The 17,499-nt window shown below is 35.2% G+C and overlaps 1 protein-coding gene across 1 annotated transcript in view; it reads left to right on the top strand.

Annotated features, from left to right (window-relative positions):
• LOC142344819 (uncharacterized) overlaps nucleotides 1–11,693 on the top strand; it is a 166,613-nt gene extending 154,920 nt beyond the window's left edge. Inside the window, exons 20-21 of the mRNA XM_075396798.1 lie at nucleotides 10,556–10,804; nucleotides 11,322–11,693. Of these exons, the coding sequence (XP_075252913.1) occupies nucleotides 10,556–10,804; nucleotides 11,322–11,431 (359 nt within the window). The 3' untranslated portion in view covers nucleotides 11,432–11,693. The remainder of the gene's footprint in view (nucleotides 1–10,555; nucleotides 10,805–11,321) is intronic.
• The last annotated feature ends 5,806 nt before the right edge of the window (nucleotides 11,694–17,499 follow it).

Raw genomic sequence — 17,499 nt, 5'->3', positions numbered from 1 at the left:
ATTCATAGTCTGTTCTTGGTCTAGTTTTCTGTTTAGTCAATGAAAATTCTTTGAATTGTACGTCAGGACTTGTTCTGCTGTGTTTTTTTACTTCGTCGAACAAAAAAATGTTTCGCTTTACCTCATTTTGCCGCTTTTTCAACATTTTGCGTGCAATCTTTTTGACTTCTCTAGGCTAGTTTCTCTCTTCTCTCATTCTGCTAAAAGTGATTTTGAACATCAGTTCCTCAGCAAAGCAATTCAAAATGAACAGAGTCAGTATAAAAAATTGAAGTCAGAAGTAGAAACGGGATAAACCCATAAAGCCCAATTTTAGATGCCCGCTATTTGAACGTCGTTCCTATAAGTCTTAGTTACCTCTCTCTAATGCTCATTGGTATTGACAGTAGCCCCTGTAGCCTCTCTCTAAGAAACAGAAGTATGTTCAACCTCGAAATGCCATCAAAATATATCGGACTTAAAAAATGTTTTTGTACAAAAATCTTTTTTTATTATCTTCTATTCTTTCTATCCCAATCATGCTTCTTGGAATCAACGGCGGCTAATTTCCGGGAATCTGCTGGGTATGTTTTTATTAGCCGCCGTCAGCCCCTAAACGGCCATTAGGCGCTCTCCTTTTTTTAGAATTCAAAGAATTTCAATTGTATTCAGGATCTGTTCACATGTTTTCATGACTTTTGAAGTCAAGTTGAAATGATGAATTTGGTCACGCCTTAATCGGAATTGAAGCACAAAAGCGAGGTGGTTCTGTGACCTAAAAGGTTCTCACTCTAATTCTAAAGTAAAGTGAGAAAAGGGGTTTACTTTAGAATTAGAGGGAAATACTCCTTGATTTTGCTCCTTTTCAATAGCCGCCCTCATCTTCTCAGTGGGCTTTTATTGCGCTCCTATTTCATTACAACTCGAGGAAGAGTTATGTTGATCTATTTTTTGAAACGGCCCTGTTATTCTGAAAAAGGATGTAAAAGTCCGTTCCGCACGTGCAAAAATTGTGATTTTTTTTCTTGAACAAATAGCTCTACATTTGGTAACATTTTTGACCATCTCAATTATATACTGCAGTTTTATATGAAATCTTGAGTTTTTTTATTTCGCCGTTTTAGACGCTTTTTTACCGTTTCTTGTACTTTTCATGTTTTCACGTACGGCTTGGCTTTTTCGAACAGGTTTTTTTAGTTTTTACTCTAAAGTTTTGAATAGAGTGGTTTTCTAAACCATATTATCAAGTAACTGCATGTTTCGGAGTATTTTTGACCATCTCAATCATATGCTATTTTTTATTCAATTTTGAGGTATTTTTGTGATTTCGCCGTTTTAGACGCCTTTTTTACCGGTCTTTTAGCTCTTTTTAATGTCAATAGTGTTTAAGGTAATCTTTATTGAAAATTGTTTTCATGTTTGTACTTGTGGACTTTTCATCTCGTTAATATGAATTTAAATTAGTTTTAGTTGAACAGTTCTTTGCTTAGTTTTTCTCTTTTTGTAATATTTTGTCTAATTCTTGTTTTTCTGCCTTTCAGAATATTTGTCATGTTGAAATGTTTTAATAGGGTTAGTGCTGGGGTCATTATTACTAAGTGAATACAATTGAAGATTTGATAGCACATTTTTCAAATTTAATTTTTTCGGTTCTGATTGTACTTTTTTTCTTGCTCATGTTTCAAGCGTTTTACTGTGGGTTTGGGTGTCGTTTTAGTGCTCAATGCATAACAGGGACTGTTTTTCAATGTGTGTTGAGAGCAGTTATTGAGACTTTGCAACTTTTAGCAAGGCGAATATTATTAATGACAGATTTTTTAAATTTCGTCCTTTAATACTTTTCTGTTGGCTCCGTTTTGCTGCTTTTTTGCTATGTATTGTTTGTTTCTTTTTTCCTATTGCCTGCTGATTTTCTTTTGTCAAAAACAATAAAGTCATAAAACGCAGTATATTATAAACAATGCATCTGCTTTTTTGATGTGTATTGTTGGTTATTTTTTCCTATCGCCTGCTGATTTTCTTTTGTCAAACACAATAGTCATAAAACGCAGTATATTATAAACAATGCATCTGCTTTTTTTGATATGTATTGTTGGTTATTGTTTTATAGCTGCAAAGCTGTAAGCTGAGCGTAGCTATATTGCGGTGCTCTTGGTTTTTTTTGTTTCGTCGTCTGACGCTCTTTTTTCGTTTTACATTTGTTCACACAGCAAAGCTGAAAAAGTCAAGTTTTCTGAATGACTTCTTCCTCTCACTAACGGCATTTGCGCGCGTGACGTCATTTCTCACTCGCTTTAGCAAAAGTTTTTAGGTTATTTGCGTGATTAGATTTTGATCATACGTGACTTACCTCACTCAATAAAATGACATTTGCACTTTAAAACTTAAGTTTAATTTGAATTTGTTTAAGGTCAAAGGAACTCCTATGTGCAGTAAACTTCCCTAATAAGAGGCGTCTGTGGAATGAATTTTAACAAGCTTTATTAATTTATCGCTGAATGTTTTTTAGCCTAGTTTTTTGAGCTGCGTCGATTTTTTTTCCAATTTAGATCTGTATCTTTCTATCTCTATTATATGGCACATAGGTCTATTCTTTCGCAGCTATTCCGGCAATCTGCCGGCTATGTTCCTATCGCCTACTGATTTTCTTTTGTCAAACACAATAAAGTCATAAAAGGCAGTATATTTTAAACAATGCATCTGGAGTTGTAACTTATGAAAAGTTTCCAAGCAAAAAATATCTTAATTTTTTCCCTGATAATTCGTGCCCTAAGTTTGTTGTTTCAAATTCAATGGTATAATGAAGTTATTTTTATCATTTGGTATTTAATTGCACTCGTAGAGAAGCAATTATTGTAAACGTGTGGGTCTTTTTTATGCAAAATTTTTGCTTGACCGTTTTGACTTTTCGAGTGACTCCCTAAGCCCTTGACTTTTTGCGTTTTGCGTGATCTAAAATTGTCTCTCAATCGCAATTTCAAGCAGCTAGACTCAATTGGTGGCAATTTATTACTCAAAATTCAAATGAAAGTGCACCGAAACTGGTGCCATTGTTCACTTTAAAATTTTAATAGTGGTATATATATATTAACCTTTAATGTGGTTATTTGAAGCCCACTATTGAAGTTCTTAGTGACATTCCGATTTAGGCTCACCTTACCCTGACTGAAGCAGGCTGCAATTGATTAGAGCTCCCACTGGTCATACGAGAGCAATTTTTCCGGCGTTTAGTTGGTTATGTTTGAGTTAGGGTTTAGGTTATATTTAACTTCTAGTTGGTTCCGGATTCTTCCGGCTATGTATTTTTTTTTACCTCGTCGAATAAAATTTTGTTTTGCTTTACCTCAAGTTGCCGTGTCTCAACCTTTTCCGCTCGTTCTGTTCAAAGTGCTTTTAAACGGTAGTTGCTCAGCAAAGCAATCTAAAGTGAACAGAATCAGTATCGAAAAATGGAAACGGTATAAACCCATAAAGCCCAATTTTAGATGCCCGCAAATTTAGCTTTGTTCTTATAAGTCCTAGATATGTCTGTGATGCTTATCGGTATTAATACTCTCCCCTGTATCTTCTCATTAAGTAACAGCATTATGTCAAACGCCGAAATGAAATTTAAAATGTCACTGGAAATGGTTTTTTTGACGACAATTAATTTTTCTCTGTTTTCTGTTCTTTTATCCTCATATGTGATATGGGATTCTATGGTGGCTATTTTTAGCAATCTGTCTTGCATGTTTTGTTTTCATGATCGGATTGTTAATTCCGGGTCCATTCCTGTTTTAGTTTTTTCATGCGATAAACCGATAAAAACCTGTTCATGTAGTCATAGTGCATTAGGTTATCGAAGTTTACTAGTGATTGGTAGCTCGTAATTGTATTTAGCTTGGTAGCTTTCAGTTTAGAAGCTGAGTTAAATATAGCTGTAGAATCTAATTGAAACAACAAACTAAATTAGAAAACTTTTTGACACTTAAAAAATCTACTATCTCTTCTTTTGCTGTTTCAATCCCGATGCGCGCCAAAGGCAATTTGCTGGCTAATATTTGTCTTTAATTTTGTTGGAATGGAATTAAAAGAACGCTTAAAAATAATGGTTATTTGACTGCTGAACAAACTTGAAGAGTGGAGCAAAGAGTGAGTTTTGCTATTAAGTTTGTCTTTTGACTAATAGCGATATTCAGATTATAGTGATAGTGTGCTAACGTTTTAAGGTTGTGTTTTGTTATAGCTGCGATGCTGTAAGCTAAGCGGAGCTATATTCCTGCGCTCTTGGTTTTTTGTTTTGTCGTCTGATGTTCTTTTTTGTTTTACATTTGTTCACACAGCAAAGCTGAAAAAGCGAAAAATTCTGAGTGATTTCTTCCTCTCACTGAAAGCATTTGCGCGCGTGATGTCATTTCTGGTTCTCTATAGAAAGATTTTAGGCAGTTTGCTTGATTAGTTTTTTCTTATGGGTTGCGTACCTCACATTTGCATTTTGAAAATTGAAGGTTCAATTGAATTAGTTTAATGTCAAAGAAATTCGAATGTGGAGCTAAGGTCCCTTATCCATTCTGCAGCTCTTCGGTCAATTTGCCGGCTAGGTTTTATTTACAGGTTGTTACAGTCTACGACGAGCTTTTGTGGTTGAAATTATCATTGCATTTGAATTGGTTGGCCCATTTTGAGTATATCAGCTTTTTGGGAAAAGTTTTGGAGGAAAAATTGTTAAATTATCTCAATTATTATGTTGCTTTTGTGAATTTTCATTTTTTTGTCTATTTCGGCTTTCTGAGTCTATGAACTTTTTTTAATAAACAAATTTAGTTGAATTGTTGTTCATTCGTGAAATTTTTGGACTGATTTGCACTTCTAACTTCGTTCACTTTTTGGAGCTAATTTTAATGTCCTTTGCGCGAATATTTTTTAGTCATAGATTGTTTACCTCTCTCAAGATTCTTCTCTCAAGTTAATGCTTGTTCACTGTTTTTGTTGAAATTTGATATCAAACTTTAATTGCAGTTCGTTTGGGGGGCAGCTTTCTTCCACTCAAATCTAATTGAATTGCAGACAACACACCAATTTTGAAGAGTGGAGCAAAGAGTGAGTTTTGCTATTCAAGTTTCTCTTTTGACTAATAGTGATATTCAGATTATAGTGACAGTGTGCTAACAGTTTAAGGTTGTTATTTTTTATAGCTGCGATGCTGTAAGCTAAGCGGAGCTATATTCCGGCGCTCTTGGTTTTTTGTTTTGTCGTCTGACGCTCTTTTTCCTTTTAGATTTGTTCACAGAGCAAAGCTGAAAAAGTGAAATTTTCTGAGTGATTTCTTCCTCTCACTGAAAGCATCTGCGCGCGTGATGTCATTTCTGTTTCTCTCTATTGAAAGATTTTAGACAGTTTGCGTGATTAGTTTTTTCTTATAGGTTGCGTACCTCACATTTGCATTCTGAAAATTGAAGGTTCAGTTGAATTAGTTTAATGTCAAAGAAATTCGAATGTGGAGCTAAGGTCCCTTATCCATTCTGCAGCTCATCGGTCAATTTGCCGGCTAGGTTTTATTTACAGGTTGTTACAGTCTACGACGAGCTTTTGTGGTTGAAATTATCATTGCATTTGAATTGGTTGGCCCATTTTGAGTATATCAGCTTTTTGGGAAAAGTTTTTGAGGAAAAATTGTTAAATTATCTCAATTATTGTGTTGCTTTTGTGAATTTTTTGTGTCTAGTTCGGCTTTCTCAGTCTATGAACATTTTTTGTCAAACAATTTTAGTTGAATTTTTGTTCATTCGTGAAATTTTTGACTGATTTGCACTTCTAACTTCGTTCACTTTTCGGAGCTATTTTTAATGTTCCTTTGCGCGAAAATTTTTTAGTCATAGATTGTTTACCTCTCTCAAGATTTTTCTTTCAAGTTAATGCTTGTTCACTGTTTTTTTTTGAAATTTGATATCAAACTTTAATTGCAGTTCGTTTGGGGGGCAGCTTTCTTCCATTCAATTCTAATTGAATTGCAGACATCACAGCAATTTTGAAGAGTGGAGCAAAGAGTGAGTTTTTCTATTCAAGTTTCTCTTTTGACTAATAGTGATATTCAGAATTTAGTGACAGTGTGCTAATGTTTTAAGGTTGTTATTTTTTATAGCTGCGATGCTGTAAGCTAAGCGGAGCTATATTCCGGCGCTCTTGGTTTTTTTGTTTTGTCGTCTGACGCTCTTTTTCGTTTTAGATTTGTTCACAGAGCAAAGCTGAAAAAGTGAAATTTTCTGAGTGATTTCTTCCTCTCACTGAAAGCATCTGCGCGCGTGATGTCATTTCTGTTTCTCTCTATTGAAAGATTTTAGACAGTTTGCGTGATTAGTTTTTTCTTATAGGTTGCGTACCTCACATTTGAATTCTGAAAATTGAAGGTTCAGTTGAATTAGTTTAATGTCAAAGAAATTCGAATGTGGAGCTAAGGTCCCTTATCCATTCTGCAGCTCATCGGTCAATTTGCCGGCTAGGTTTTATTTACAGGTTGTTACAGTCTACGACGAGCTTTTGTGGTTGAAATTATCATTGCATTTGAATTGGTTGGCCCATTTTGAGTATATCAGCTTTTTGGGAAAAGTTTTGGAGGAAAAATTGTTAAATTATCTCAATTATTATGTTGCCTTTGTGAATTTTCAGTTTTTGTGTCTATTTCAGCTTTCTGAGTATATGAACTTTTTTAATAAACAAATTTAGTTGAATGTTTGTTCATTCGTGAAATTTTTGGACTGATTTGCACTTCTAACTTCGTTCACTTTTTGGAGCTAATTTTAATGTTCCTTTGCGCGAATATTTTTTAGTCATAGATTGTTTACCTCTCTCAAGATTCTTCTCTCAAGTTAATGCTTGTTCACTGTTTTTGTTGAAATTTGATATCAAACTTTAATTGCAGTTCGTTTGGGGGGCAGCTTTCTTCCACTCAATTCTAATTGAATTGCAGACAACACACCAATTTTGAAGAGTGGAGCAAAGAGTGAGTTTTGCTATTCAAGTTTCTCTTTTGACTAATAGTGATATTCGGAATATAGTGACAGTGTGCTAACGTTTTAAGGTTGTTATTTTTTATAGCTGCAATGCTGTAAGCTAAGCGGAGCTATATTCCGGCGCTCTTGGTTTTTTTGTCGTCTGACGCTCTTTTTCGTTTTAGATTTGTTCACAGAGCAAAGCTGAAAGTGAGATTTTCTGATAGATTTTCTGATTGAGGAAAAATTGTTAAATTATCTCAATTATTGTGTTGCTTTTGTGAATTTTTTGTGTCTATTTCGGCTTTCTCAGTCTATGAACATTTTTTGTCAAACAAATTTAGTTGAATTTTTGTTCATGCGTGAAATTTTTTGACTGATTTGCGCTTCTAACTTCGTTCACCTTTTGGAGCTAGTTTTAATGTTTCTTTGAGCTCTCTCTTCTTCCTCTCACTAAAGGCATTTTCGCGCGTGATGTCAGTTCTCACTCTCTTATGTCAATGCTTTTAGCTCATTTGCGTTATTAGTTTTTGATCATACTTGACTTACCTCACCCAATAAAATGGCTTTTGCACTTTAAAACTTAAATTTAATTGGAATTAGTTTGAGTTCAAAGGAACTCAGATGTGTAACAAAGGTCCCTAATGAAAAGGCTTCTGCAAAATGAATTTTCACAACCTTTATTAATTTAGCGCTGAATGCTTTTTACGTAGTTTTTTTGCGCCAATAAATTAGATCTCTAATTTTTTTATCTCTTATACGGCACGCAAGTCTATTCTTTCGCAGCTATTCGGGGAATCTGCCCGCTATGTTTTTGAATTTACTTTTTTGAGTAGATGCTTTTCCTAAGCCGTTTAAATAAATAACTATACAGTTGGGGAACATGCAACATGAGCTATTTTTGCGATTTCCCCGCTCCAGACGCTTTTTTGGCGTTTGTTTGTTTCGAAATTTTTACCGCCTTAGGTTTTTCCGGGTTGAAATTAGGTTTTTTTCGTTACTTTCGGCAATCTTTTGGTTCCATAGATATAAATTTAAATTTGTTTTAGTCGAAGAAAATTGGCTAAATTGAGTCATTTTTTTTATTATTTTTCAATGTTTTTTCTTATTTCTTTGGTAGTTCTGGCTTTCAAAGAAATCTTCTGCGTTGAATTGATTTCCTGGGGTTATGTAGAGTTTTCCTGGGGGGTATTGTTGCTAGGTGCAAACAAATAAAGTGTTTTCATAAATTAAATGATTCATTTCTGCTGTTTTCAATTACAGAGCTATAAAATTTTAAGTAAATGTTATGAACAGATTTTTAATAGCCGCACAGCGATAGCTGGGGCTATTATTGGCCTTCTCTTGGTTTTTTACAATTCAAAGAATTTGAATTGTTTTGTTTCGCTGTGTTTTTTTTTAAGATGTGTTCACACATTTTTCAATGACTTTGATCGTTCAAAACGGGATAAACAGGTAAAGCCCAGCGGGCATTAAGTTTCATTAGAGGCCCAAAGTGGGCTTTAGTTGTCCTTCAAGTGCTAATAGGGGTGCAGCTGCTGGGATGGCCTTAATTTAAGGTTAAAAGGTCATTTTTAGAAGTTTTTGGGCTCAAAATGGTTCAATTTTTCATGTTTTTGTGATTTTTTGAGTTTCTTTGTTTGATTAGTCTCAGGTTGAACTTTTTAAAAGTTCATTAAGGTCGTTTGCGACAGAAAATTGCTTGTTATAACCATTTTATGAGCTATAAGTTTTGGTACTACAAACACAAACTCGCGAAAGGATACTAATGTTTGCAAATTTTTGAAAATTTTTTTGAAAATTTTTGTCCTTTTTGAGTTTTTTAGCCCAATGTGCCAAGAAACCTCCACTAGAGTTTGATAATGGGTTTGATGATAGATTACTGCATAGTTTCTATTGGCAATGGAATGGTTTTCAACTTTTGCCATCATTTTGTCAGTATTCAAGTTGTTTGAGTCCCAGGGGCAAGAAAACCTCATTAGCGTTTGGATGGTAAGTTACTGAAAAATTTTTAGTTGCCATGGAATAGGTTTCAACTTTTGAATATCACAAATTTTAGCAGTTTTTTTGACAAAATTCGCAATTTTTTCAGGTTTTGAAAATATTCGTCATTTTTTCAGTTTTTCCAGCTTCAGAGACCAGGAATTTCAAAGCAATCTCCTTTGAGGTTTGTTAATAGGCACTGCATAGTTTCTAGTAACAATGGACTGGTTTTTAACATTTTAGTGTCTCGAATTTTAGCGTTTTTTGATAAATCTGCAATTTTTTTAAGGCTTCCTAAAGTTTTTCAGTTTTTGATATTCGTCCATTCTCAAGTGCGAGAAAACCTATTCCACGTTCTGATGAAAAAGTTACTGCATGGTTTTTAGTTTCAATGGATTTGCGTTCAACAATTTAACCTTTCAACTTTAGGAAATTTTTTGATAAAATTTGCAATTTTTTTCAAGTTTTTCCAAATTATTTGTATTTTTATTTTTGCTTGTCTCAGTAGACAGCTAACCTCATACAGTGTTTACTCTAAATAACCTCATCACTCTAAATGAAGGTTATTTGAGATCAGCTAATAGAGGCAGCAATAACTTATAAAGATTTTTAATCAAAATATAACAGATCAGCCTTCAATGAAAAGACGAAATTTTTGGTCTGTCTTTTTTACTGTTTTTTTAGACTGCCGATCTACGAATCTATTGCGGCTATTTTCTGGCAATCTGCCAGCTATGTTTGAATTTGGTTTTATAATTCTTTTGTTTTGCTCGATTTTTCTTTGTGTTCTCCTGTGTCGATATCCGTCGTTTTTTTTTAAAAAACCATATGGTAGTCATCCGTTCAACATCAACTAACTATATTGAACTATTCTTTGAATTGTGCCAGGACTTGTTCTGCTATGATTTTTTACAGATCTGTTCACATTTTTGAGACTTTTGATGTCAAATTTGAGAAGTGCTTTTGGTCACTTTGGTGCGCAATAATACTTGTTTTCCTTGATTGCGGAGAAATCGCTGCGTTTCATGTTCTAACAAAGCTTACTAGCCTATCAGTTGTCTGAACCATGCGAGAGAAAGTTCATAATGACAAGGTCGTTTTATTTTGATCGGCTGAAGCCTCATTCAGGATGCAACATCATTGACTAGCTTGACATCCGTGACCGCACGCCCCTTCAATTAAGCTAAAGCTAACCTCCCTTAACCGCGGCTAGCTACTGAAGAAGTTCGCCAGTTTGAGTGCAGTTCGTCCGACGTTAGTTATGTTTTTGGTAAATTTTGCAAATTATTGTTGAATTTCTTAGAGTTAGCCACGTTAGTTAAAAATGTTATCAAGAAGCCTTTCATTTTTTTAGTGAGGTGCAATTACTGAAATCGATTTTTTCAGATACCGTTGACAATGGTCATAGTGTTTCCACAATGAAATGCATTGAACAACTTTGTGGGTGCTCCTTAGGGCTTCCCGTAATGTGTTCATTTTCTATGCGCTTATGTTAATAAGAGTTATTGCTTCATGTTGAACTTTATTCGACTTTATTTAACATGTGTTTTCCTGCATTAAAACTCCTCGAGATATCTGTTGTTTATATCTGCCGATTTTTAATCTGGATATTCCTTGTGTGACAGATAGCATTGTGGCGGCATGTGTGAATGCAAGCGAGACGGTGCTGCTGGCGTGTAGTGTGAGCCAGATGAAGCTATTCCAAATCAGCCAGAGACCCTACTTGGCTGTGATGCAGTCTGGCAGAATGGGCACACCTATCGGCTGTGCAGTCTGTGTGCATGTGGACCAGATTATCTACTCACACGAGGAGGGATCTGTTCTTAATATAATGAATTGTGTTTCGGGACAGGTCAACGATATTCGACTCAATGGTAAGTGAAGCCCCCTCCCTCTAATTCTTCTTATCAGTCTCTATTGCTGTCACGGCAAACCACCCACTGACAATATAATCAATATATATTTTTAAAATCTTATTGTTAAAATTAATAAGAACAACTATTTAGCATAGTAATATCTAAGTGAGATAGATAACTTAGTGTTATAAAGTATTGGCCATGCCTTGTGGGCTATGACCATACCTGAGGTGCCCGTGGGACTTTATATGAAACTATCACAACCGAACATTGGAGCAAATTATCATGCTTGTAACACCGACTGCTAATTTGTAGTCAAATTAATGAACAAAATGATTAACGGGAATAAGCTGGGTATAATGACATTGGGTATTTTGCTACATTGGGTTATTTTTCATTTGGTAAATTGTCATACAACTGTCTCTATTGTATATATTACAGGTTAATACAACCTATTTGCAGCAAACCTGCAGCGAATCCCGTGCCAATAGTTTTACTTCCGGCCAAATTTGGGACAAAATTTGATGTGTTCTAGCAAAGAGTCTTGACGTGATGAGTATATCGAGTAACAATCGCTTCCTGGCCATCCTCTGCACACAAGACAACCAGTTGAAGCTGCTAGTCTGGCATGCTGAAGGAACCTGAATTACAACCCATGTTCTCTTCTCTTATTCGAAGTAACATCACAACCGACCACCACAAACTAACTACTTCATGCGCTAGCTTTTCAACCACTAAACTTCACTTTCACTGACTATTAGATTACAGCCCAATTTTGTTGAATTGCTTCGACGAATGCTGCGAAGTCTATCTTAAGCCTTCTATCTTGTAAAAGATGACCCCTTTGTTATTGTTATTGATGAAACAGTCACCGCTCGGCAAGCTTGTTTCTATATTGCGTTCATCTTGATTCCTCAAAATAGCAAGGCACCAGCTTAACTGTTTTAATTTACTTCTACGTTTTTGATTTCGTACTCTAAAATTTCTCGTATGAATCACACGAAAATCATGTGTTACCACACCATTTTTTGGGAGAGAAAAGTGTCTCAGGAGAAAAGGCCCGGTCAGACGATAATTCGTGTGAATTTATGGTTGGAAATTATTGTAAACGTGTGCATTTTTATGCAAATTTTATGATTTTTTGAGTGATTTGGATAGCGCGTATTCAGAAACTAAGTTTGTTGCTAAAATAAAATCGATTGTGAGCGAAGTCCGTACATAACCGTGATAGCGAACAGTTTAATGTCAAGGACTCTCTTTCGAGAGGTCGTAGGATCGAACCCCTCTACAGTGAGAAGTTTTACACAATAAGTTTTTTAAGCCTATGCCCCCATCTAAATTTTTTTCCTCGCCAATCGTTAGTGAGCGATTCGTCCGATGTTACTCGATTTTTAATTAATAGCCGCCGTCAGCCCCTCAAACGGCTACTATTTAGGCGCTCTCCTTTTTACAGTTCAAAGAATTTAAATTGTATTGGGGCGCTGTCTTTTTTTTAAGATCTGTTCACACATTTTCATGATTTTCGGAGTCAAATTGGAGTAGTGATTTTGGTCACGCCGAAACAGGAAGTGGAGCGAAAAAGCGAGTGTTTTTGCGGCGTGATTATTTTTGCTCTAATTCTAAAGTAGAGTGAGAAAACGGTGTTTGAACAAAAATTCGGTTTCTCGCTGGTGGTTTTTTGTTCACATGTGGCAATTTCACTTTGATTTTTAACTGTTTTTTCCGATTTTTTGGATCCGATTTTTTTCTAAATGGTTTTCCCATTCCATTCATTGTTCATTCTAGGCCTAGTTTTATGTTTCAACCAAATTAGCATTTCTCGCTAGTGGTTTTTTGTCCACATGCGGAATTTTGACATTGATTTTGTTTTTTTTTGTTTTTTTGATCAGATTTTTTTAGAAATGGTTTTCCCAATTCACTCAGTCAGTTCTAGATCTAGTTTTCTGTTTAGTCAATGAAAATTTGTTGAATTGTACTTCAGGATTTTTCCTCCTATGTTTTTTTTAATTCGCTTTACCTTTTGATCACGTTTTACGTAAGTCACGACTTTCACGTTTGACTTCCGACTTACCTCACTCACTGTTTCGAATGAATGGTTGTTAAATTTATTCACTCAATGAATTACGCAAGATAGTGAATACAGTCAAGTTCAAAAGAGCAAAATCAAAAGAGACGGGATAAACTGATAAAGCCGGGTCATTAAATCATCGAGATTTAGGTTATCAAAGTTCATTAGAGTGTTTGCTAGCTGACATGGGTATTAAGCTTATTAGCTTTCAACTTAGAAGCCGAATTAAGTATAGTTTTAGAATTCAAGAGAAACTGCACGCCGAATTAGAACACTTCGACACTGAAAAAATTAGAAAAAAAATTGGTCAATTTCTCTTTTTATAGCTGCGAAGCTGTAAGCTGAGCGTAGCTATATTGCGGTGCTCTTGGTTTTCTTTTGTTTCGTCGTCTGACTCTTTTTTCGTTTTACATTTGTTCACACAGCAAAGCTGAAAAAGTCAAATCTTCTGAATGACTTCTTCCTCTCACTAACGGCATTTGCGCGCGTGACGTCATTTCTCACTCGCTTTAGCAAAAGTTTTTAGGTTATTTGCGTGATTAGATTTTGATCATACGTGACTTGCCTCACTTTTGCACTTTAAAACTTAAGTTTAATTTGAATTTGTTTAAGGTCAAAGGAACTCATTTGTGCAGCAAAGGTCCCTAATAAGAGGCTTTTGCGGAATGAATTTTAACAAGCTCTATTAATTTATCGCTGAATGTTTTTTACCTAGTTTTTTTTTTAGCGGCGTCGATTTTTTTTTCAATTTAGATCTGTATCTGTTTCTATCTCTATTATATGGCACGCAGGTCTATTCTTTCGCAGCTATTCCGGCAATCTGCCGGCTATGTTTTCCTTTTCTGTTTCGCTGCCAATTTGCATCAAGCGCGTCAACGGCCGCTATTTTCCGGCAATCTGCTATCTGCTGGCTATGTTTTTTATTTGATTCACGAAAAATATCATAAATTTAACCTATTTTTTGTTTTTCTGCTCTTGCTCGCCTTCTACGGCTGCTTTTGTTGTTAGCTTCAAATTAATTAATAGTCGCCTCAGCTTGTCAGCTGGCTATTATAGCGCTCCTATTTTTTAAATTTTTTTCGTCTTACTAAAATTTTTCCGCTTTACCTTCACTGCTTGTTCAACTTTTTGCGTGAATTCTTTTTGACTTTTCTAGGCTAGCTTTACTCTTCTCTCATTCAGCTAAAAGTGTTTTTAGACAGCAGTTGCTCAGCAACGCAAAAAACGAACAGAGTCAGTATCAAAAAACGAAATCAGAAATAGAAACGGGAGAAGCCCACAAAGCCCAATTTTAGATGCGCGTTACTCGAACTTTGTTCTTAGTTACCAACTCTAATGCTTATTGGTATTGATTTTAGCCCCTGTGTTGTCTCACTACGAAAGTGGAGTATATTCAGCTCTAAAATGACATCAAATTAGATCGCACTTTAAAATTGTTTCTGTACAAAAATCTTTTTCATTAGTTTTTTCTCTTCTTTCTATCCCAATCTTGGTTAAGGAATCAACGAAGACTATTTTCCGGCAATTTGCCGGGTATGTTTCCATTTTGCTGGGAAAGCTGCATTATCTAGTACACTATGGACTGAGGTCAGAATATCCGTCAGATCTAATCTTGTTTTTACGTAATGAGAATAACTAAATAACTTTCAGACTGAAATTCATTTTTTAATCGATTATTTTCGTCATACGCTCTGTGACACAAAAAATCGGGTATTTTTCCATCACACAAGAAATTTTCTGTCTGGTTACACGAGATGCATGTTTAACACGAAAAGTTGTGATTATTGATCACTCGAGAAAAAGTATGATCATCTCATACTAGAGACTTCTATAGTGCAGATAAACACATTTTACAATAGTTATTTGTTAGGGTTTGGAATCAACAAAAGTGTTTGCTTGGTTTCAGGTTGGGTATAATCTTCGTGTCACGGTCTTATTGAAATTCAAAGCTACGGGTTGAGTTTTGGATAGTGGAATTTTTGTTTATTGGTAATTAAGTCATTAGATAAGTAATATCTGTGAATTACATTACACTGCCAAGTAAAAGCAAATTATCTGGAATATTGTTTGCAAACTATCTCAAATTAAAACCTTTCATAGTTTGTATGAAAAAATACCGTCATTGGTAATTGCTTTTTAATAGCCACGTCAGCAATTCCAAGCAGCTATTATTGCGCTTCTTATTTTTTTATTATAGCTGCGAAGCTGTAAGCTATTCAAGTTTGTCTTTTGACTAATAGTGATATTCAGATTATAGTGACAGTGTGCTAACGTTTTAAGGTTATTAATTGCTCTCAAACGAAGTTTGTAGCAATTATATTAGTCCTGTCGGTCTTTTTTTATGCGATTTTTCGCTTGACCGATTTTTCGTCTGACGCTTTTGACTTTTCGTCCTCAAAAACGGGATAAACAGGTAGTGCTCAGCGGGCATTAAATGCTCTTAGAGCCTTTCAGCTGTTTCAGCTCAAACTGTTTTGGAGACTTATAATTATGGTGTGAAGAGCGGTTCTTAGAGGTTGAAGACCCCCCCCCCCAACTGTTGACCCCCCCAACTATTGCCCCCACCCCCTACCGCGCTGTTGCCCCCCACCCGACTGTTGCCACCTCCATCAGCACCCCCCCCCCCCCCCCCCCCATGTCTAGTTACTGACTAACAACGCTCGCTAAAAACACGCAAATTTATACAAATTTTCACAATTTTTGTAAAACTTTTATCAAATTTTTGAGTTTTATCAACCCTAGATGTCAAGGAACTCACTCAATGGTTTGATAATAGGTTACTGCGTAGTTTCTAGTAGTAAAAGAAAGGTTTCAACGTTTCAATTTCGCGAATTTTTGCAATTTTTTGAAAAAACTTGCAAATTTTTTCAAGGTTTTTAAAAATTTTATTGTCGATTTTTAGGTTTATCCAGCCTCAAGAGCCAAGGAGCCTCCCCTAGGGTTTGATGATAGGTTACTGTATAGTTTCCAGACGTAATGAAATTTTTTTTTTAAATTTTTTAACAGCACGAATTTTAGCATTGTTTTAAAAAAAATAGTCTTTTTTAAATTTTTTTTAACACTTATTGTCTTTATTCAAGATTTTTCAGCCTCACGGTTCAGAAAACCTGCTTAAGGGTTGGATAATATGTGGCCGCATCATTTTAGTGGTAATGGAATGGTTTTCAACTTTTTAATATCACAAATTTTATCGATTTGTTTTTATAACAATTTCAAGTTTTTTTTGACAATTTCTGTTTTTTTTTATAGGTTTATCTAGCCTCAAGAGCCAAGGAACCTCCTCTAGAGTTTGATAACAAGTTATTGTATAGTCTCTAGTTGCAATGGAGTGTTTTTAAAGATTTTCACATTTAACGAGTTTTAGCACTTTTTTGAAAAATTTTTGGCAGTCTTTATGTTTTTTAGAAATTGTTTCGTTTTTTTTTTTTAGGTTTTTTCAGCCTCAAAAGCCAAAAAGCCTCCTTTGAGGTTTGATACTAAGCCGCTGCTTAGTTTCTAGAGTTAATGGAATGGTTGTTATTATTTTAATGATTCGAGTTTTAGAAATTTTTTGATAAATTTTAATTTGAAAAATTTTTGAATTATTATCATGTTCCAAGTGCATGGGTCTTTATGAGCCAGTGAAACTGTTTAAAAGGCTTGAAATAGATAGTAGATGGTCTCTTGAGACAATGGAATGGTGTTCTGAAGATATTAATATCACGAATTTTAGCAAGATTTTGTTAAAATTTGCTACTGTTTTTAAAATTTTTGAATTTTTTTGTCCTTTTCTGAGTTTAATAATCATTACTGGCCAACGAAGGTTTTTTAGTCTTGCAGATGAGTTACATAACAAAAATCTTTACTGCGAAATGTGGAAACTTTTTTGTATTGGAATTTTGCTATTTCAGATTTTTGTATATGATTTAGTTACTAACAAGTCAAGAAAAGTTGTAGAGTCGAATTTCATCATGGAAAAAATTTCTAGCTCTCTTCCTCTCTCTGTGTTGGCTGGCGTTTCTTTCCTTCTACTTCTCGCTCACGTTTAATCTCTCTCTCTCTCTCTCTTTCCTCTTAATTCTTTTGTTGATGCCGCACTTCAGCGGCTGTTATATGGCGTGATGTCATCGTCTATTACCCTAATCTCAGGCCCCTTCAATCATGCTAAAGCTAACCTCACTAAACAGTGGCTAGGTACTGACGAAGTCAACCGCTTGCCGGTCGTTTGAGAGCAATTCACCCGACGCTAGTCGGTTAAGTTTATCTGTTATAGCTGCGTTGCTGTAAGCTGAGCGGAGCTATATTCCGGCGCTCTTGGTTTTTTTTGTTTTGTCGTCTGACGCTCTTTTTCGTTTTAGATTTGTTCACACAGCAAAGCTGAAAAAGTCAACTTTTCTGACTGACTTCTTCCTCTCACTAACGGCATTTGCGCGCGTGACGTCATTTCTCACTCGCTTTAGCAAAAGTTTTTAGGTTATTTGCGTGGTTAGATTTTGATCATACGTGACTTGCCTCACTTTTGCACTTTAAAACTTAAGTTTAATTTGAATTTGTTTAAGGTCAAAGGAACTTATTTGTGCAGCAAAGGTCCCTAATAAGAGGCTTTTGCGGAATGAATTTTAACAAGCTCTATTAATTTATCGCTGAATGTTTTTTACCTAGTTTT

Source organism: Convolutriloba macropyga, chromosome 8 (assembly GCF_964194025.1).
Source record: "Convolutriloba macropyga chromosome 8, txConMacr16.3, whole genome shotgun sequence".
Lineage (NCBI taxonomy): Eukaryota > Metazoa > Xenacoelomorpha > Acoela > Convolutidae > Convolutriloba > Convolutriloba macropyga.
This window is presented reverse-complemented; position numbering and strand designations above follow the sequence as displayed.